The sequence below is a fragment of the Marmota flaviventris genome, chromosome X, assembly GCF_047511675.1.
Source record: "Marmota flaviventris isolate mMarFla1 chromosome X, mMarFla1.hap1, whole genome shotgun sequence".
NCBI classification, from domain to species: domain Eukaryota; kingdom Metazoa; phylum Chordata; class Mammalia; order Rodentia; family Sciuridae; genus Marmota; species Marmota flaviventris.
Genome location: NC_092518.1, coordinates 24,326,858 through 24,341,083, shown reverse-complemented (window position 1 = coordinate 24,341,083; position 14,226 = coordinate 24,326,858). Strand labels below are relative to the sequence as shown.

Below are 14,226 nucleotides of genomic sequence, written 5' to 3'. Positions count from 1 at the left end.
ACAGGGGCTCCAAACCAATTAGAAAATGCAATATTTTTCTTTGATTCTTAAATGCAAAAATAATATGAAGTCTGCCATTTTTCATTTTTACTTAATACAAAGATTATTTACTAATAACCTATTAATTCATAGAAACATTCTACAAGAAGTCAGGATACATACAATTATTGCCTATGTTGCAAAATGTCTGCTGCAGATGTGGGTAATTAGAATTCATGAAACAATTTGGGAGCGCAGGTTGATCAGGACATAGTATTGAGTCGATTTTGACTTTAAGTACTATTCTTGCTCTTTAACTATAAAATCTGTATTTCATCATCATTATTGTAATAGTTAGCCTTGTATGGGTAGTCTGTTTTCACCCTATAATTTTCTGTTAATTATTGCTTAATTGGAGAATTACTGTATTGTAATCTTCCTAATTTTACTTCCACATTGACATTTCATTGCTATCACTGTTTGTACCCCTAATCCACTAACAAGTAGGAATCTGATAAAATAGGCCATTGGTTCTGGGTAATCAGAGAATGGAAAAAGTTGTAAGAGCCAGGTTGTGGCTCAGGTTGCAGTGCAGAATTAAATGTAGTATTTGCCCTCACAGGACAACTAAAGGTAGCATGAAGTGATAGGAAATGTACTCAGCTGTGTGGGTTGCAGGAGTAAACTTTGTGAGCCTTTTTACTCTTGCTAAAGAATCACTTGATCTCTTCTTACTGGCTTTGCTTTTTTCTTTTTTTTTTTTTTTCTTTTTTTCTTCCTTTTTTTTCCTTTTTCTTCTTTTTTTCTTTTTCTTTTTTCTTTCCTTTTTTTAAATAAACAGACTCCTCAGACCCCTGCACAATTGAGAGAAAAGCTCGAAGAATTAGTGTGACCTCCAAAGTACAGGCGGATGTTCATGACACCCAGGCAGCAGCTGCAGATGGTTTGTACTTGTGTGTCCAGAATGTCCACAGACACATGTTAACTTATGTAGAGTTACCATAAAAGTAAAACCAAACTTTTAATTTTTGCTTTCAAAAATTATTCCCTAAGCCAGGAATAGGGAGCACACACCTATAATTCCAACTACTTGGGAGGCTGAGACAGGAAGATTCCAAGTTTGAGTCTTAACAACTTAGCAAGACCTTAGAGATATAGCTGAGTGACAAAAGTGCCCCAGGGCTCAATTCCCAGAAACCACCCCGCTACCCTGCAAATTTTTTTCTCTATGCAGAGTTAAATTTTAAGGTTATGCTGTCCAATTGAAATATATTGCAAGCCATGTATATAATTCAAAATGTTCTAGTAATCACCCTAAATAGTAAATAAAGATTAATATATTTTATTTAATCCAATATATATAAAATATTTCAATATGAAATCAGGGTAAAGTTAGTGATTTTTATCCACTTACAGTACATCTCAAATCAGACTCATCACCTTTGAAACACTCAGTGGCCACCATATTAGGTGGGTCAAGCTCCAAGGAAATAGCATATATAGAGAGCAAGGCCAAATAAACAATTTCAAAATGACTTGAAAGTTCTGGATTATTATGAACTTCTCACTGAAATTTTCTAATGGTTTATCCTGGCATTCAGTTGAAATGAGATTTCTAAAAGTATTGTATATGTTTGTGTAAGTATACTACTTGCTAGTTCTTAAATTCCCCTTAATGCAGCAAATGAAACAAGAGAAATGAGTCCATCTTTCTTATGTAGTCATAGGAATAGGGTAAAGAACCCAGCAATTTTTAGTCATTGTATAACTAAGACAACCTTCCCAATAGGGGCTGAGCCTTATCATAGGGTAAGGTTCAGAATCTGAACCTCGGTTCTCAGGGAATGGTCACACTAGTCATTTGCCATGAAAGACAAATTGATAACCCAGAAGTAAGCTAGTTAATTTTTAGTGGGAAATATGCTAACCCAGAACCATAACTGACAGAGCTTTCCCATATCTCAGTTTATTTTTGTTAACTATTTGGAAAGATTGCTTACCTTAGATCTTAATCGTATTTCCAGAACATAGTGAGGGTTTCCAGTGTCCTATAGGTGGACATTCCCAGCCTCTTGATCTTACCCCAGATTCCAGGGAAGATTTCATCAGGAGACCTTTAGCCTTCTCTTCACTCACCCTGCTCTTAATAGGGACTGTTCCTAAAAGGCAGGATTTACAAATGGACCCTAGAAGCAGAGCCTTTTTAAGTGTGATGATTAGGAAGAATGAAGATTCAACACGAATACAAGTTTCGAATTTTTATAAAACCTTGGAGGCCAACTTAAATTTGCCAGCATTTGATTTTGCCAATTATAGACATTTTTTTTCAAAACATATGAAGGACATTTGAATGCCAAAAAAGTAAGAAAGAATCTGGGAATAATAGCCTTTTATATTGAATGTAATTTGGCTTTCAGAAAAACTGAAGTCTATCTTTTCACTATTCTGGGGAAATTTTTCTTACGAACTGTCCCCTGCCATTTATGAACCATTAGTACAAAGCACATGTGTATTGGAGTTTAAATATCTCATGGGAAAAGGCACATATATCAGATATTTGCTATATTATGTGTATAGTAACAGAAAAAAAGTCAAAGTAGGCTGTGATTGTCAGGGAAGACATGTTTTCTTACATGTCCATTTTTTTTTTCATTTGGCTGGAATAAAGCATAAATATCCACTATCTATGAGTAATCTTTTAGGAAGATAATCTGTTCTGGACTTCTGTCCATCTTTTTTCATTTTGGCAGTGCTGGGGATTGAACCCAGGGCCTTGTGCATGCTAGATATTAGTTACATCCCCAGCCCCCTTTTTAATTTTGAGGCAGGGTCTTGCTAAATTGCCCAGGCTGGTCTTGAAATTGTCATCCTCCTGTCTCAGCCTCTCAAGCAGCTGGGATACAGGTGAGCAACACCACACTCAGCTTCTGTCTTATAGCAAAAAAAAAAAAAAAATGGACTGTTTAGAACAAACTTTATATTTTGCATTCTGCTCAGTTATGCTTTTCTAGTAGATGTGCTTACTAAGTGCCTTACACATAAGGCAGAAAGTTACGTCCCTTGCTTTTTGGATTGTACTTGGGGGGAAAAAAAAACTTTATCTTTACCCCCCTCTCTCTTTAATCTTCACTTCCCTCAGAGAATCTAACTGGCTCCACACACAGTCCTCGGATACAACCCCGAGATGAAGACTACGAAGGGGCTCCGTGGAATTGTGACAGCTGCACCTTTCTTAACCACCCAGCACTAAATCGCTGTGAGCAGTGTGAGATGCCACGGTACACTTGAATTCAGAAGAGTTGGCACCAGGTTAAGAGTGAAACTTTTTGAGCACCATGAGAAAAGGAAACCTCAGGAGTCTATTCATCTGCCCAGCCTTTTCATTTTCAATTGCACAGGGGGGGGTAGGAGGAGGAATGGCACTGTGGTCACTGTGCTCACAAAAGGAATATGGTGAGGTCTTTCTTTTTTCCTTTCTTAACTCATTGCAGAGTTAGAGGTAGAAAGGAATACTTGAAACTGGGGAAGGATTCACTCCTGAAAGAATGTACACAGAGCTAAGTCAAGAGCTCTTCTGTGGAATCCCAATTGTTAAAGTTACTGCTGAGTGGCCCTTATGTTTTTTTTTGAAGTCAAACCTTGAATGATATTATGAAAAGTTAACAGTTTATGCAGACAAACTGTGAATTCCAGAGTAGGCTTACCTGGCCACAGCTCTCTGGAAAACCAAGGCTCCCTGTGCTTCTTCCCATGCTTCCTATGAAGAGAAGGACAGGAAAAAGCACCCAGAATATGATTTTTTTTTTTTGCAAAATAATAGAGATATTTTTAATTGCTGCTTTTTTTCAGGGGTAATTTCAAACACAAACAATATGTTTTAAAATGTGATTTGTAGCAGTCAGGAATTAGGCATATTATGCCCATCATTGGAAAGTACAATCAGAGGTGGTAAGATCCCTTTGGCTTGTACAAGGTTTCATCAAGCTATATCAACACTGGTAACTAAGACCTGATTATGCCATATAAGAGATATATTTTTAAGTTACTGTATGCTTTTATTAGGCCGTTTTAAAAAATAACAAATCCTTACAAAGTATGATTTTATAAATGACATTCTTGTAAAACTGCGCTTTGCCAATAGCACAGTGAATGTATGCCAAATGCAAGTCCATTCCAAAATCTATTTGGAAATCTTGAGCTCAGCTGTGGTTCTTAAGAAATGTTTGCAGTTCATAGGGCTTTTTTTTTTGCCTCCTTCCAATTTTGTGATGAATTCATGATGTTTACAGCACAGATAATACTTTGTGCCATAATCCTAATTTAGCTGAAGAAAAAAAATCAATATTAGCTGTTCAATAAAGATTTATTTACACATATGTAATAAACCAATGTGAGGGAAATTATAGTTGGCCAATATCAAAGTTGCACACTGCATTGTTTGGGGAGCAAGAAAAAAATGGTTAGGAAATATTGGATGGGGGTGTAGCTCAGTGGTAGAGCATATGCTTAACATGCACAAGGCCCTAAGTTTGACCCCCCCCAGTACCACGAAAAGAAAAAAGATGAATACAAGAGTTTAAAATGAACAACTTTTTAAATAAAAGTGTTTTCAGAGGTCATATTGAATTTGTCCAGGCATCACAGCAATCTATGAAACAGAACTTCAAGGTTTGGATAACTGAAGAGATAAAATCATGTGACTCATTAGGGTGCATCACTGGAAATTTAATAGCACATCTAAATAAGGTCTCTGCCACTGTTCAGTTTCCTTCTTGGCTCAGAATTGAATTTTAAAATCCAAACCCCTCATTTTGGTGAGTATAAACAGCAATAAAGTTGGTATATTTTCCCATTCTGAAGCATTTTGGCTAAGGTTATAACCTTAGGAATACCAGCAGGTACCCCCCTACACACACACACACACACACACACACACCCTTTGTGTTCTCATTGTATTCTAATTTAGCAGTAATCTCTGGCAGGCCTGGAAAAACAAGCTGCACTTAATAGCATAATGAAACCAAAGGCATAACTCATCATAGTTTTCCATCAAATCATAATTTCATACTCTGCCTACAGCTTTGAAAACATTTTTTCATATGTGGAAAACTCCCCAAAATATGTCCACTCGTCTCCCAAAGTTAAATGTGGTTATGTAATTACACTGATAAAACATTTCTCATATAACAATTGTGGCAAAACTGTGAAAAAGATGGTGAGAAAGCAGACAGGCTTTAAAGCATGGACTTGAAAACAGTTTTTTTTTTTTTTTAACAGACTTTTGTAACACTGGTATCTGTCAGTCTCCAACAACAGTCCAGCAGTCCTACTATCCTGTAAGATTCCTTTGCCTCTGTGTGGTTTCGTATCATGTTAGTGGTGGTCAACCCCACTTGGTGTTAATAAACAATTTAGGGGGACAAACCTATATATACTGCTTGGTGTTCTAGCTAAAAGGTTTACCAGTATTCATAGTGATACGCTGAAGTGGCAGCAATTAACTTGGCAGTTGTCAGTTGAAATGAAAGTAGCATGTTTGAAAATAGTCAGATGCTTTATTAAAACCATGTAGATGACTTTTAAAACTATTGCATGAAAATACATCCAGGTTAATAAGGTGTTATCATACAGTAGATGCATGGTTTCAGTCCTTTGATGACATATCTAGTCAATCATTGCTTTCCTGCCAGGAAAAATGAGAAAACAGTCCATTTGCTAGGTGTGGAAGGTGGGGTATGAGATATCAGAGATTGATTTTAAGGAAGTTTTGTACATGTCAGTTTGTGATTGTGCACAAGTTTCATCTGCCAACTTAGGCCGTATTCAGTTTTTTAAAATATGCATATTGTTTGACACTGATAAATTTGCTATGTTTAACTGTATCCCATAGACTTCTTCTTGCCTATGACCAGATTGAGTAAGAATCCACCCAGCTTTCAAGGTATCTTTTCCAAAGGATCTCCTAGTCAGATTGGTATGCATAAACAATTGGTAGGAATTAAGTTGGGTGATGCCTAGCCACTGAGGCGCCTACGCCCTTTGGTTGAGTTGGTGCACTCCTTGTTTCTTGTAAGAGATTTGCTTTCTTAAAATACAACTGGTTTGATGTATCTGGTAACATATAGACCTGACTATACATTTTACATTATTTCACCGTTTCGTAACTGGGTTTTTAGAAAGCACGTTTGCCATTCTGCTACAGTACATTGCCCCTTAAATTTTGGAGTTCTTAAAAGTTTAAAGTGGTAATAGAGGAGCCAGAAACTTTCTAAGCATTGTAAAATGTTGATATTGAGCTAGTTTGGGAGAGAGTAGAGGCAGGAGATTTTAAAGAAACAAAAGAAATGCATTGTAAAAATGTAGTTTTAGAGCAGATTAATGATGGTGGGGAAAGTGTTGCTAATTTGTTTATTTCCCTGGAAGAAATGGGAAGTGTGATAAGCAGTTTAATTTTTAAGGAGCTGGTCTCAATTTTAGTACTTTTTAATTATAAATCGATGTTTCCTTAAATTTTGTCATTGCTTTGTCACAATTATCTAGGGTTCATATCCAACTTTCTGTGGCAACTCAATTTTATATAGTCTTTTAAAAGGTAATTGTAATGTCTTGCTGACAGTATAAACAAAAAGCAAGAATATAAGACATAGAAGAATTGTCCTTTAAAAATTATCAATGATGTATCCTGGAATGTGAAGATGTCCCTTTATAGTTAAAAATTATTTTAATATTGTACCATTGTTAGACCTTGAATGAGTCTATGTTACAGTGTGTGTATGTATATCTGTAGAGAAAGGAAAATGACAAGTGAAATGCTACTTTAAAAAAATCAAAATTGGGCACTGTCTGTGTTGCACCACTACTGTATCTTTTTGAAAGAATTAACAGTATTTTCCTATTGTGAAAGTTAATTCTGATGACGTTTTCACATTCACCAGAAATTTTTTTTCTGTATTATTTGCATCCCCAAATATTTAATACAAGTAGATTTTGCATGGCTTGGGCATTCAGAGATTTATAGAATGATGAGTCAATTTTAATTTCTAAAGCCATGAAAAGTTGCTTTGAGACTGAGCAATTCTGAATTCTTATTTATAAGAACACGCAATGTCCATGTTTCTTTCCCTACTGTAAAGGAATTGATCAGTTTCTTCATTAAAGCAGCAAGAACTTATTAAATCTTGTAAATACCATGTCTCTTAGATTTCTGTGTATGCTGTGAATGAAATTATTTTGAGATGAAATTGTACAAAGGCATTTAAAAAGGCTATGCATGCATCGTACTTCCAAACAGTACATATTCAGAAAGTCAAAAGTTTCCTGAAAAATAAATTAATAAACTAAAAACAAACACTACATTCTGCATCTTTTCTGTATAGTTAGAAATAATTCATAATATCAAGCTAGTTCTAGTTCTAAACATTTCTGGATGCACTAACTTAACTATCACATTTCATCTTCTTAGAACATTAGTAATGTTAGACGTGGGTAAGTATTAAGTGCATATTGTTCTGACTTGAAAATTTGTGGGTGAGTGTGTGTGTGTGTGCGCAGGTTTTTATAAGTTGGAACATGTTAGAAACTTAATATTTTTTTCATTCCACTTAATGTTATTTACCAACAAACTATTTTTCTTCTTTACATTTTTTTCTTTTTTGTAGTAGTGGGGATTGAATCTAGGGGCACTCTACCACCGAGCCACACTCCCAGCCCTTTTTATTTTTATTTTGAGTCTACATCTTGCCACGTTGCTCAGGCTGTCCTGAAACTTGGCAATTTCCTATCTCAGAATCCCTAATAGCTGGTGTTATAGGGCCCCGCCACTGCATCTAGCTATTGATATCATTTGTAATTAGTTTTCCAAAGGCAAACAGAGGTTCTGTCACTTACCTTGCCTAGGGTCTGAAGTAAACCTTCCCAACTTTTTGCACAGAAATCACCACAGATGAATTCTATTAGACAACTCTTTTGTGATTAAATACATTTAAAAATCATTTCTAGGGCTGGGGCTGTAGCTCAGTGGTAAACCACTTGCCTCGCATGTGTGAGGCGGCACTTTGTTCAATCCTCAGCACCACATAAAAAAATGATATTGTGTGTCCATCTACAACTAAAAAAATGTTTTTAAATCATTTCTACATTTTATATACATACAGAAGTATAGAATTGTATAATGATACCCCATTTATTCATTACCCAGCTTCCAAAATTAAATAGACATCCTTATTTCATCTATATTCTTATCACCTCTCACTTTTCCCTGGATTATTTTTAAATAAATCCCAGACATCAGTTCATTTGGAAATACATTTTAACATAAGCACATTGTACTCATCACACCTTATAGAATTACTGCTGTTTAAATATTGAATATCCAGTGTTTTAAATTTCCCCAAGTCTCACACATTTTTAAAAATAAGGTTTCTCAAATTATAGTATAGATGGAGTACTTGAAATTTGTCATGTCTCAAAATGTGCAGTATGTGTGTATGCATGCACATCCTCAGAGTTTTCTTCTCTCCCTGCCAGGAAACCAGTCATTTATTAACTGGAATATCTTCTAAGGAAAGTTTTCTTCATCACCTATTTAGTTATACTCTACCACATCTTACAGTTAATGCATAGACTAAATATCAAAGATAACTTTAAAAGTAGTAAAGTGTTTTTAACTCCAAATCAATTCCCACATCCTAGGTTGCCTTAAGCAGTTGAATTATTTTTAGTTACTTCAAATGTTCAGTTAGCACAGATGTGGTTTGCTGTGGTGTCTGTTTTGTAGAGTTATCTGTGAGGACTACATTATTTACCTTTAATTCCTGTATCCATATAATGATTTATTTAGAAATTGACCAGCTCAGTTTTCATACAGAAGACTTGGGGGACTGTTGTGTGGGAGATGCCCAGTGTTTGTATCCCACCTGTATTCCTCCAAAGACTTCCTGACTTTGTCCTATTGGCCTTTTTCTAGAACATAGAACAGGTAATGTTTTATGATGGAGATTTTTAAGATAGTATATACAATATGTGGAGGGTTATTGCTGAGGGTTGAACCCAGTGGGGCAAGCATGCTAAGTAGATGCTCAACCACTGAGCTATATCCCCAACCTGTGGTTGAGATTTTATTTTGCAAAATTGTGACCAATCAAATCATCTCACTTTTCCTGCCTTTTGAACATTGGTGAATATATTTTTCAAATTGCCACATGTGGCAGGGGACTCTGATTTCAAGATTGCAATTTTAGTTTCTCTTCCCAAATTCCACTGAAACATTAAAAAAAAAAAACATTTTTAAGGATTGGAAAACAGGGAAGGGTACTCTCAAGGGGTCAGAAATGACAGGAAGTTGATGGATGTATAGAGGGCAATAGCAACTGCTGTCAACCAGGCCACAACTCTAGCCATGAGTGAAGGTCAACCTGCAAAGCATGCCTTTGGGATTCCCCAATAGGACCCATGAAGATCCCCAAGCTCTGAACAGTGAGCAAATAGAATCTAGACAGAAAGCATGTAGATTGCATTTGCTTCCTGACTCACTTGGCACCACAGTTCACTAAAATAAGGAAAACAGTTACTGAGAGTTACTTGGCCACTAGTTAAGGGGCATAAGGCAACAAGTAACTTCAGGCTGCCACGATGAACACAGATAAAAATCTTGTTTGGTCCCCTGAGGATTCCAGGAAGAGGTTTTCAACCCCACAGTAAATACTGAAAACAGTACTCACTGCTGTCTACTGTTGAGTGGCCAAAAACAAATGCTTAAAAGGTATTGAACTTCCCAATCTTCCCAATACTTTGTAATCAAGTAATTTCCAACCAAGTGATATATAAAACTACCAAAGAAAAGTAGAAAACTTGTTTTCAGTTTTGTTGGATATTAATATGATGGTATCAAACTGAAAAGCTTCACAGTGATGGAAACAGTCAAGAATGTGAACAGAGAGCCTACAGAATGGGAGAAAACTTTCACCACCAGTACCCCAGATAAGGCATTAATTTTCAGGATATACAAAGAACTCAAAAAACCTAACATCAAAAAAATAACCCAGTCAATAAATGGGCAAAGGAAATGAACAAACACTTCACAGAAGAAGAAATATGAATGGTCAAAAATACATGAAAAATGTTCAACATCCCTAGCAATTAGAGAAATGCAAATTAAAACTACCCTGAAGTCCTGGGGTTGTGGCTCAGTGGTAGAGTGCCTGCCTGCATGGTGTGTGTGAGGCACAGGGTTCAATCCTCAGCACCACAAAAAAATAAAGGTATTATGTTTGTCTACAACTAAAAATATTTTCTTAAAAAAACACACTAAAATTCCATCTCACTACAGTCAGAATAGCAATTATAAATAATACAAGTAACAAATGTTGGCAAGGATGTGGGAGAAAGGTACTCTCATACACTGTTGGTGGGAATTGGTGCAACCAATCTGCAGTATGGAGATTCCTTAGAAAACTTGGAATAGAACCACCATTTGACCCATTTATTCCACTGCTTGGTACGTACCCAAAGAACTTAAAAACAGCATATATAATGATACAGCCACGTCAATGTTTATAACAGCTCAATTCACAATAGTCAAGTCACAGAAATAACCTAGGTGTTCCTCAATGGATGAATGGATAAAGAAAATATGGTATATATTTTGGAATATTACTCAGCCACAAAGAAATAATGGCACTTGGAACTGGAGAATATCATGCCAGTCCCAAAAAAATAAAGGTTGAATGTTTTGCTGATATGTGGAAGTTAACCCACAAAAAGCAGGAAGAAGGGGAGAATAGAAATTCAGTAGGTTAAACAAAGGGGAATGAAGAGAAGGCATGGGTATAGGAAAAGTAAAGACAATGGAATGAACCTGACATAATTTTCCTATGCACATATAAACACCACAGTGAATCCCACCATCATGTACAGATTCTACAAGAATGGACTCCTAGTTAGAATAGGGTATAATCCATGTTTGTATAATTATATAAAAATGGACTCTACTGTCATGTATAACTAAAAAGAACTAATAAAATTAATGTATATCCAGGAAATGTGATAAGGAATACCAGAGGGAACAGACAGTGGATATAGAAGAAAATTGTGCCATGATATGTTAGCAGCAACCCCATACAACTCATTCACTACATCTCAATTACATTAAGAAGACATCTAAGTTTGTGGAAGTATATTCTATGATCTTTGCACAATAACAAAAGCACCTAACAACACATTTCTCAGATCATATTCCTGTTAAGAGAGACATAACTATATAGAGACATGGGGGCAGGAGGGTTGAAAAAATATTACCTACAAGGGTAAACAATCCAGGTGATATCAGAATTTTCCTAAATCTTTGTATAGAAGATACAATTCTCTTATTTTGATGTGCAAAATAGACTTAATGGTATTATGATTAACTTGGTTAATTCTCTATATATTGAAACTTTATATTTTGTAAAAACTATTTTTCCTAATATCCACCAAACATTTACACACAGAAATCAAGAAAATCCCAATTTCAAAAACAATTATACAGGCCATATTTTTTTTTTACCATAAGGTATTAAATCTAGAAGTTAGTAAAATGAATCAAGCCATCTGAAAACTTAAAAAGCTCTTCTAAACTCTTGATTCAAAAGTGGAATAAAACAGATTAGTTCAGGCAAATTCTCAAAAAGAGGTTCTAGCAAAGATATTATCTCAAATTAAAAAGACTTTCAACTCCCCAAATAACAGAATGGAATAAGAATACTATATCCTAGTGACATTTCAGAGGCTGCAAATTTTGAATTATTTCTAGATGGAAATAAGTAATCCACACCTATAACAGAACAAGTCACATGAAATGACAATTCAGAATTCAAAGTGATGTCTCTTGGGGAAATATTTCCAGCACAAGATGTCTCTGTGGCAACTCTTAACAGTGAAATGGGAAAATGGGGGTGGGGGGTGGGAAATCACAACTATATGCTAAGAGAACACTCTTAAGATGGCCATGTCAAGAATCTTTACCAGCCAGAAAGCTCTGAGGAAGAGTTGATAGGGCAGAGTGGTGGGAGGGGAAGGGAGAGGGCATGGGGTAATTAATGATGGTTGAATATGATGATCACTATTATCCAAGGTACATGTATGAAGACACGAATTGGTGTGAATATACTTTGTATACAACTAGAGATGAAAAATTGGGCTCTATATATGTACTAAGAATTGTAACGCATTCTGCTGTTATATATAAATAAAAAAAAGAAAGGGCTGAATCAAAATCATTCCAAGGCCAAGATGGGATATAACCTGTGGGAAAGTGTTTTTAGACGTGAGCAGCTTTAGGAAGGCACATAACTACTCACAAAGGAGTCAAACTACATCTGCCACTTGGGTGGAAAGATATTTACCCCATGCACCGGCCCTTGGTTAACTACCATTGTACTCTGTTTTTACAAGTTTGCTGTTTTAGATTGTATATATGAGAGCATGCAGTATGTCTTTCTATATCTGGATTATTTCAGTTAGCAAGTGATCTCTAGTTCTATCCATGTTGTCCCAAGTGACAGAACTTCATTCTTTATGGCTAAATGGTATTTCATTGTGCATATGTACCACATTTTCTTTTTCTGGTTGATTCCATTCTTGGCTATCCTAAATAATGCTGTAATGAACACGGAATGCAGATATGTCTTTGACATATTAACATCATTTCCTTTGGAATTATTCCCAGTAGCGGGATTGCTGGATCATATAGTAGGCCTATTTATAATTTTTTGAGGAAATTTCATAGTATTTACTATAATTGTTGTATTTTTTACATTCCCTCCAACAGTGTGCAAGGATTCCCTTTTCTCCATATCCTCACTAGTACTTGTTAGCTTTAGTCTTTTTGAAAGTAGTCATCCTAACAGGTGTCATTCAGGTTTAGATTCCATTCCCCTGTTGATTAGTGGTGTTGATTAATTTTTCATATACCTGTTGGCCGTCTTTTGAGACAGTTTACCAAAGAAAGCTTTTGCTCATTTTTTAATTGAAATTGAGTTGTTTTCTTGCCAATGAATTCTGCTGTTATATATAAATAAAATTTTTGTGTACGTGGTGCTGGGGATGGAACCCAGGGCCTTATACACGCTAGGCAAGCATTCTACCAGTGAGTTACATCCCTAGCCCCTTTAATATGTTTTAGATGTTAATCTTTAATTAGATACAGGATCTACAAATATTTTTCTCCCATTCTGTAGGCTGTGTCTTCACTCTGTCAGGCGTTTCCCTGGCTGTGCAGAGCTTTTTAGTTTGATATAATCCTATTGGCCTACTTTTAGTTATGTTGCCTGTGCTTTGGGGACCATATTAAAAATAACATCGCCAAGACCAATGTCATGGAGATTCCCCCTGTGTTTTCTTCTGGTAATTTTTACAAATTCAGATCTTATGTGTAAATCTTTAATCCATTTTGAGTTGATTTATGTATATGATGTGACAAAGGCCTAATTTCATTCTCTTGTATGTGAATTTCTAGTTTTGCCAATACCATTTATTGGAAAGACTATCCTTTTCACATTTTGGGTATTTGGCACTTTTGTTAAAAAAAATTAACAAAATTTGTGGATTTGTTTCTGGTCTCTCTATTCCATTCCATTGGTCTATGTTTTTATACCAGTGCCATGCTGTTTTACTATCATTTGGTAATATATTTTGAAGTCGGGTGGTTTAATGCCTCCAGAGTTGTTTTTGTTTCAGTTTGTTTTGGATATTTGAGGGTTTTTTTGTAGTTCTATGTGAAATTTAGGGTTCCTATTTCTGTGAAAATATCATTAGAATTTTGATAGGAAGTATACTGAATCTGTAGATCAATTTGAGTGGTATTTAAAGATATTAATTTTTCCAGCTTGTGAACACATGATACCAATCCATTTATGTCTAATTTCTTTAATCAACATTTTATGGTTTTCTGTGTACAAATCTTTCACCTCCTCGATTAAATTTATTCCCAAGAATTGGGATTTTGATTTGTTTTTTCAATAGTTTGTTGTTAGTATATTGGAACACTACTGATTTTTGGATGTTGATTTTGTACCCTGCAACTTTACTGAATACATTTATTAGTTTTAAACAGTGGTTGGTTGGTTTAGAGTCTGTATGGTTCTCGATATATAAAATGATGTCTTCTGGAGAAAAATTAACTTCTTCCTTTCCAATTTGAATGCCTTTCATTTCTTTCTTTTGCCTAGTTGCTCTGACTAGGATCTTCAGTTTTGTGTTAAATAGAAGTAA

At 35.4% G+C, this 14,226-nt stretch overlaps 2 protein-coding genes across 9 annotated transcripts in view; one reads left to right on the top strand and one right to left on the bottom strand.

The window, feature by feature from the left end:
* Positions 1 to 7,332, top strand: part of Tab3 (TGF-beta activated kinase 1 (MAP3K7) binding protein 3) — a 59,268-nt gene extending 51,936 nt beyond the window's left edge. For 3 of the 4 annotated variants that reach the window (XM_027927423.2, XM_071606480.1, XM_071606481.1), the window contains 2 exons: positions 821 to 922; positions 3,119 to 7,332. In XM_027927423.2, the coding sequence (XP_027783224.1) occupies positions 821 to 922; positions 3,119 to 3,267 (251 nt within the window). In that variant the 3' untranslated portion in view covers positions 3,268 to 7,332. The remainder of the gene's footprint in view (positions 1 to 820; positions 923 to 3,118) is intronic. The other variant, XM_071606482.1, reaches the window with a different exon arrangement.
* The window catches only part of Gk (glycerol kinase), a 166,079-nt gene continuing 154,031 nt past the window's right edge, over positions 2,179 to 14,226 (bottom strand). Inside the window, exons 20-21 of one of the 5 annotated variants that reach the window (XM_071606490.1) lie at positions 3,684 to 3,736; positions 2,179 to 2,910 (exon numbers count right to left, since the gene is read on the bottom strand). In XM_071606490.1, coding sequence (XP_071462591.1) covers positions 2,857 to 2,910; positions 3,684 to 3,736 — 107 coding nt within the window. In that variant the 3' untranslated portion in view covers positions 2,179 to 2,856. The remainder of the gene's footprint in view (positions 2,911 to 3,683; positions 3,737 to 14,226) is intronic. The other 4 variants (XM_071606488.1, XM_071606484.1, XM_071606485.1 and 1 more) reach the window with 4 other exon arrangements.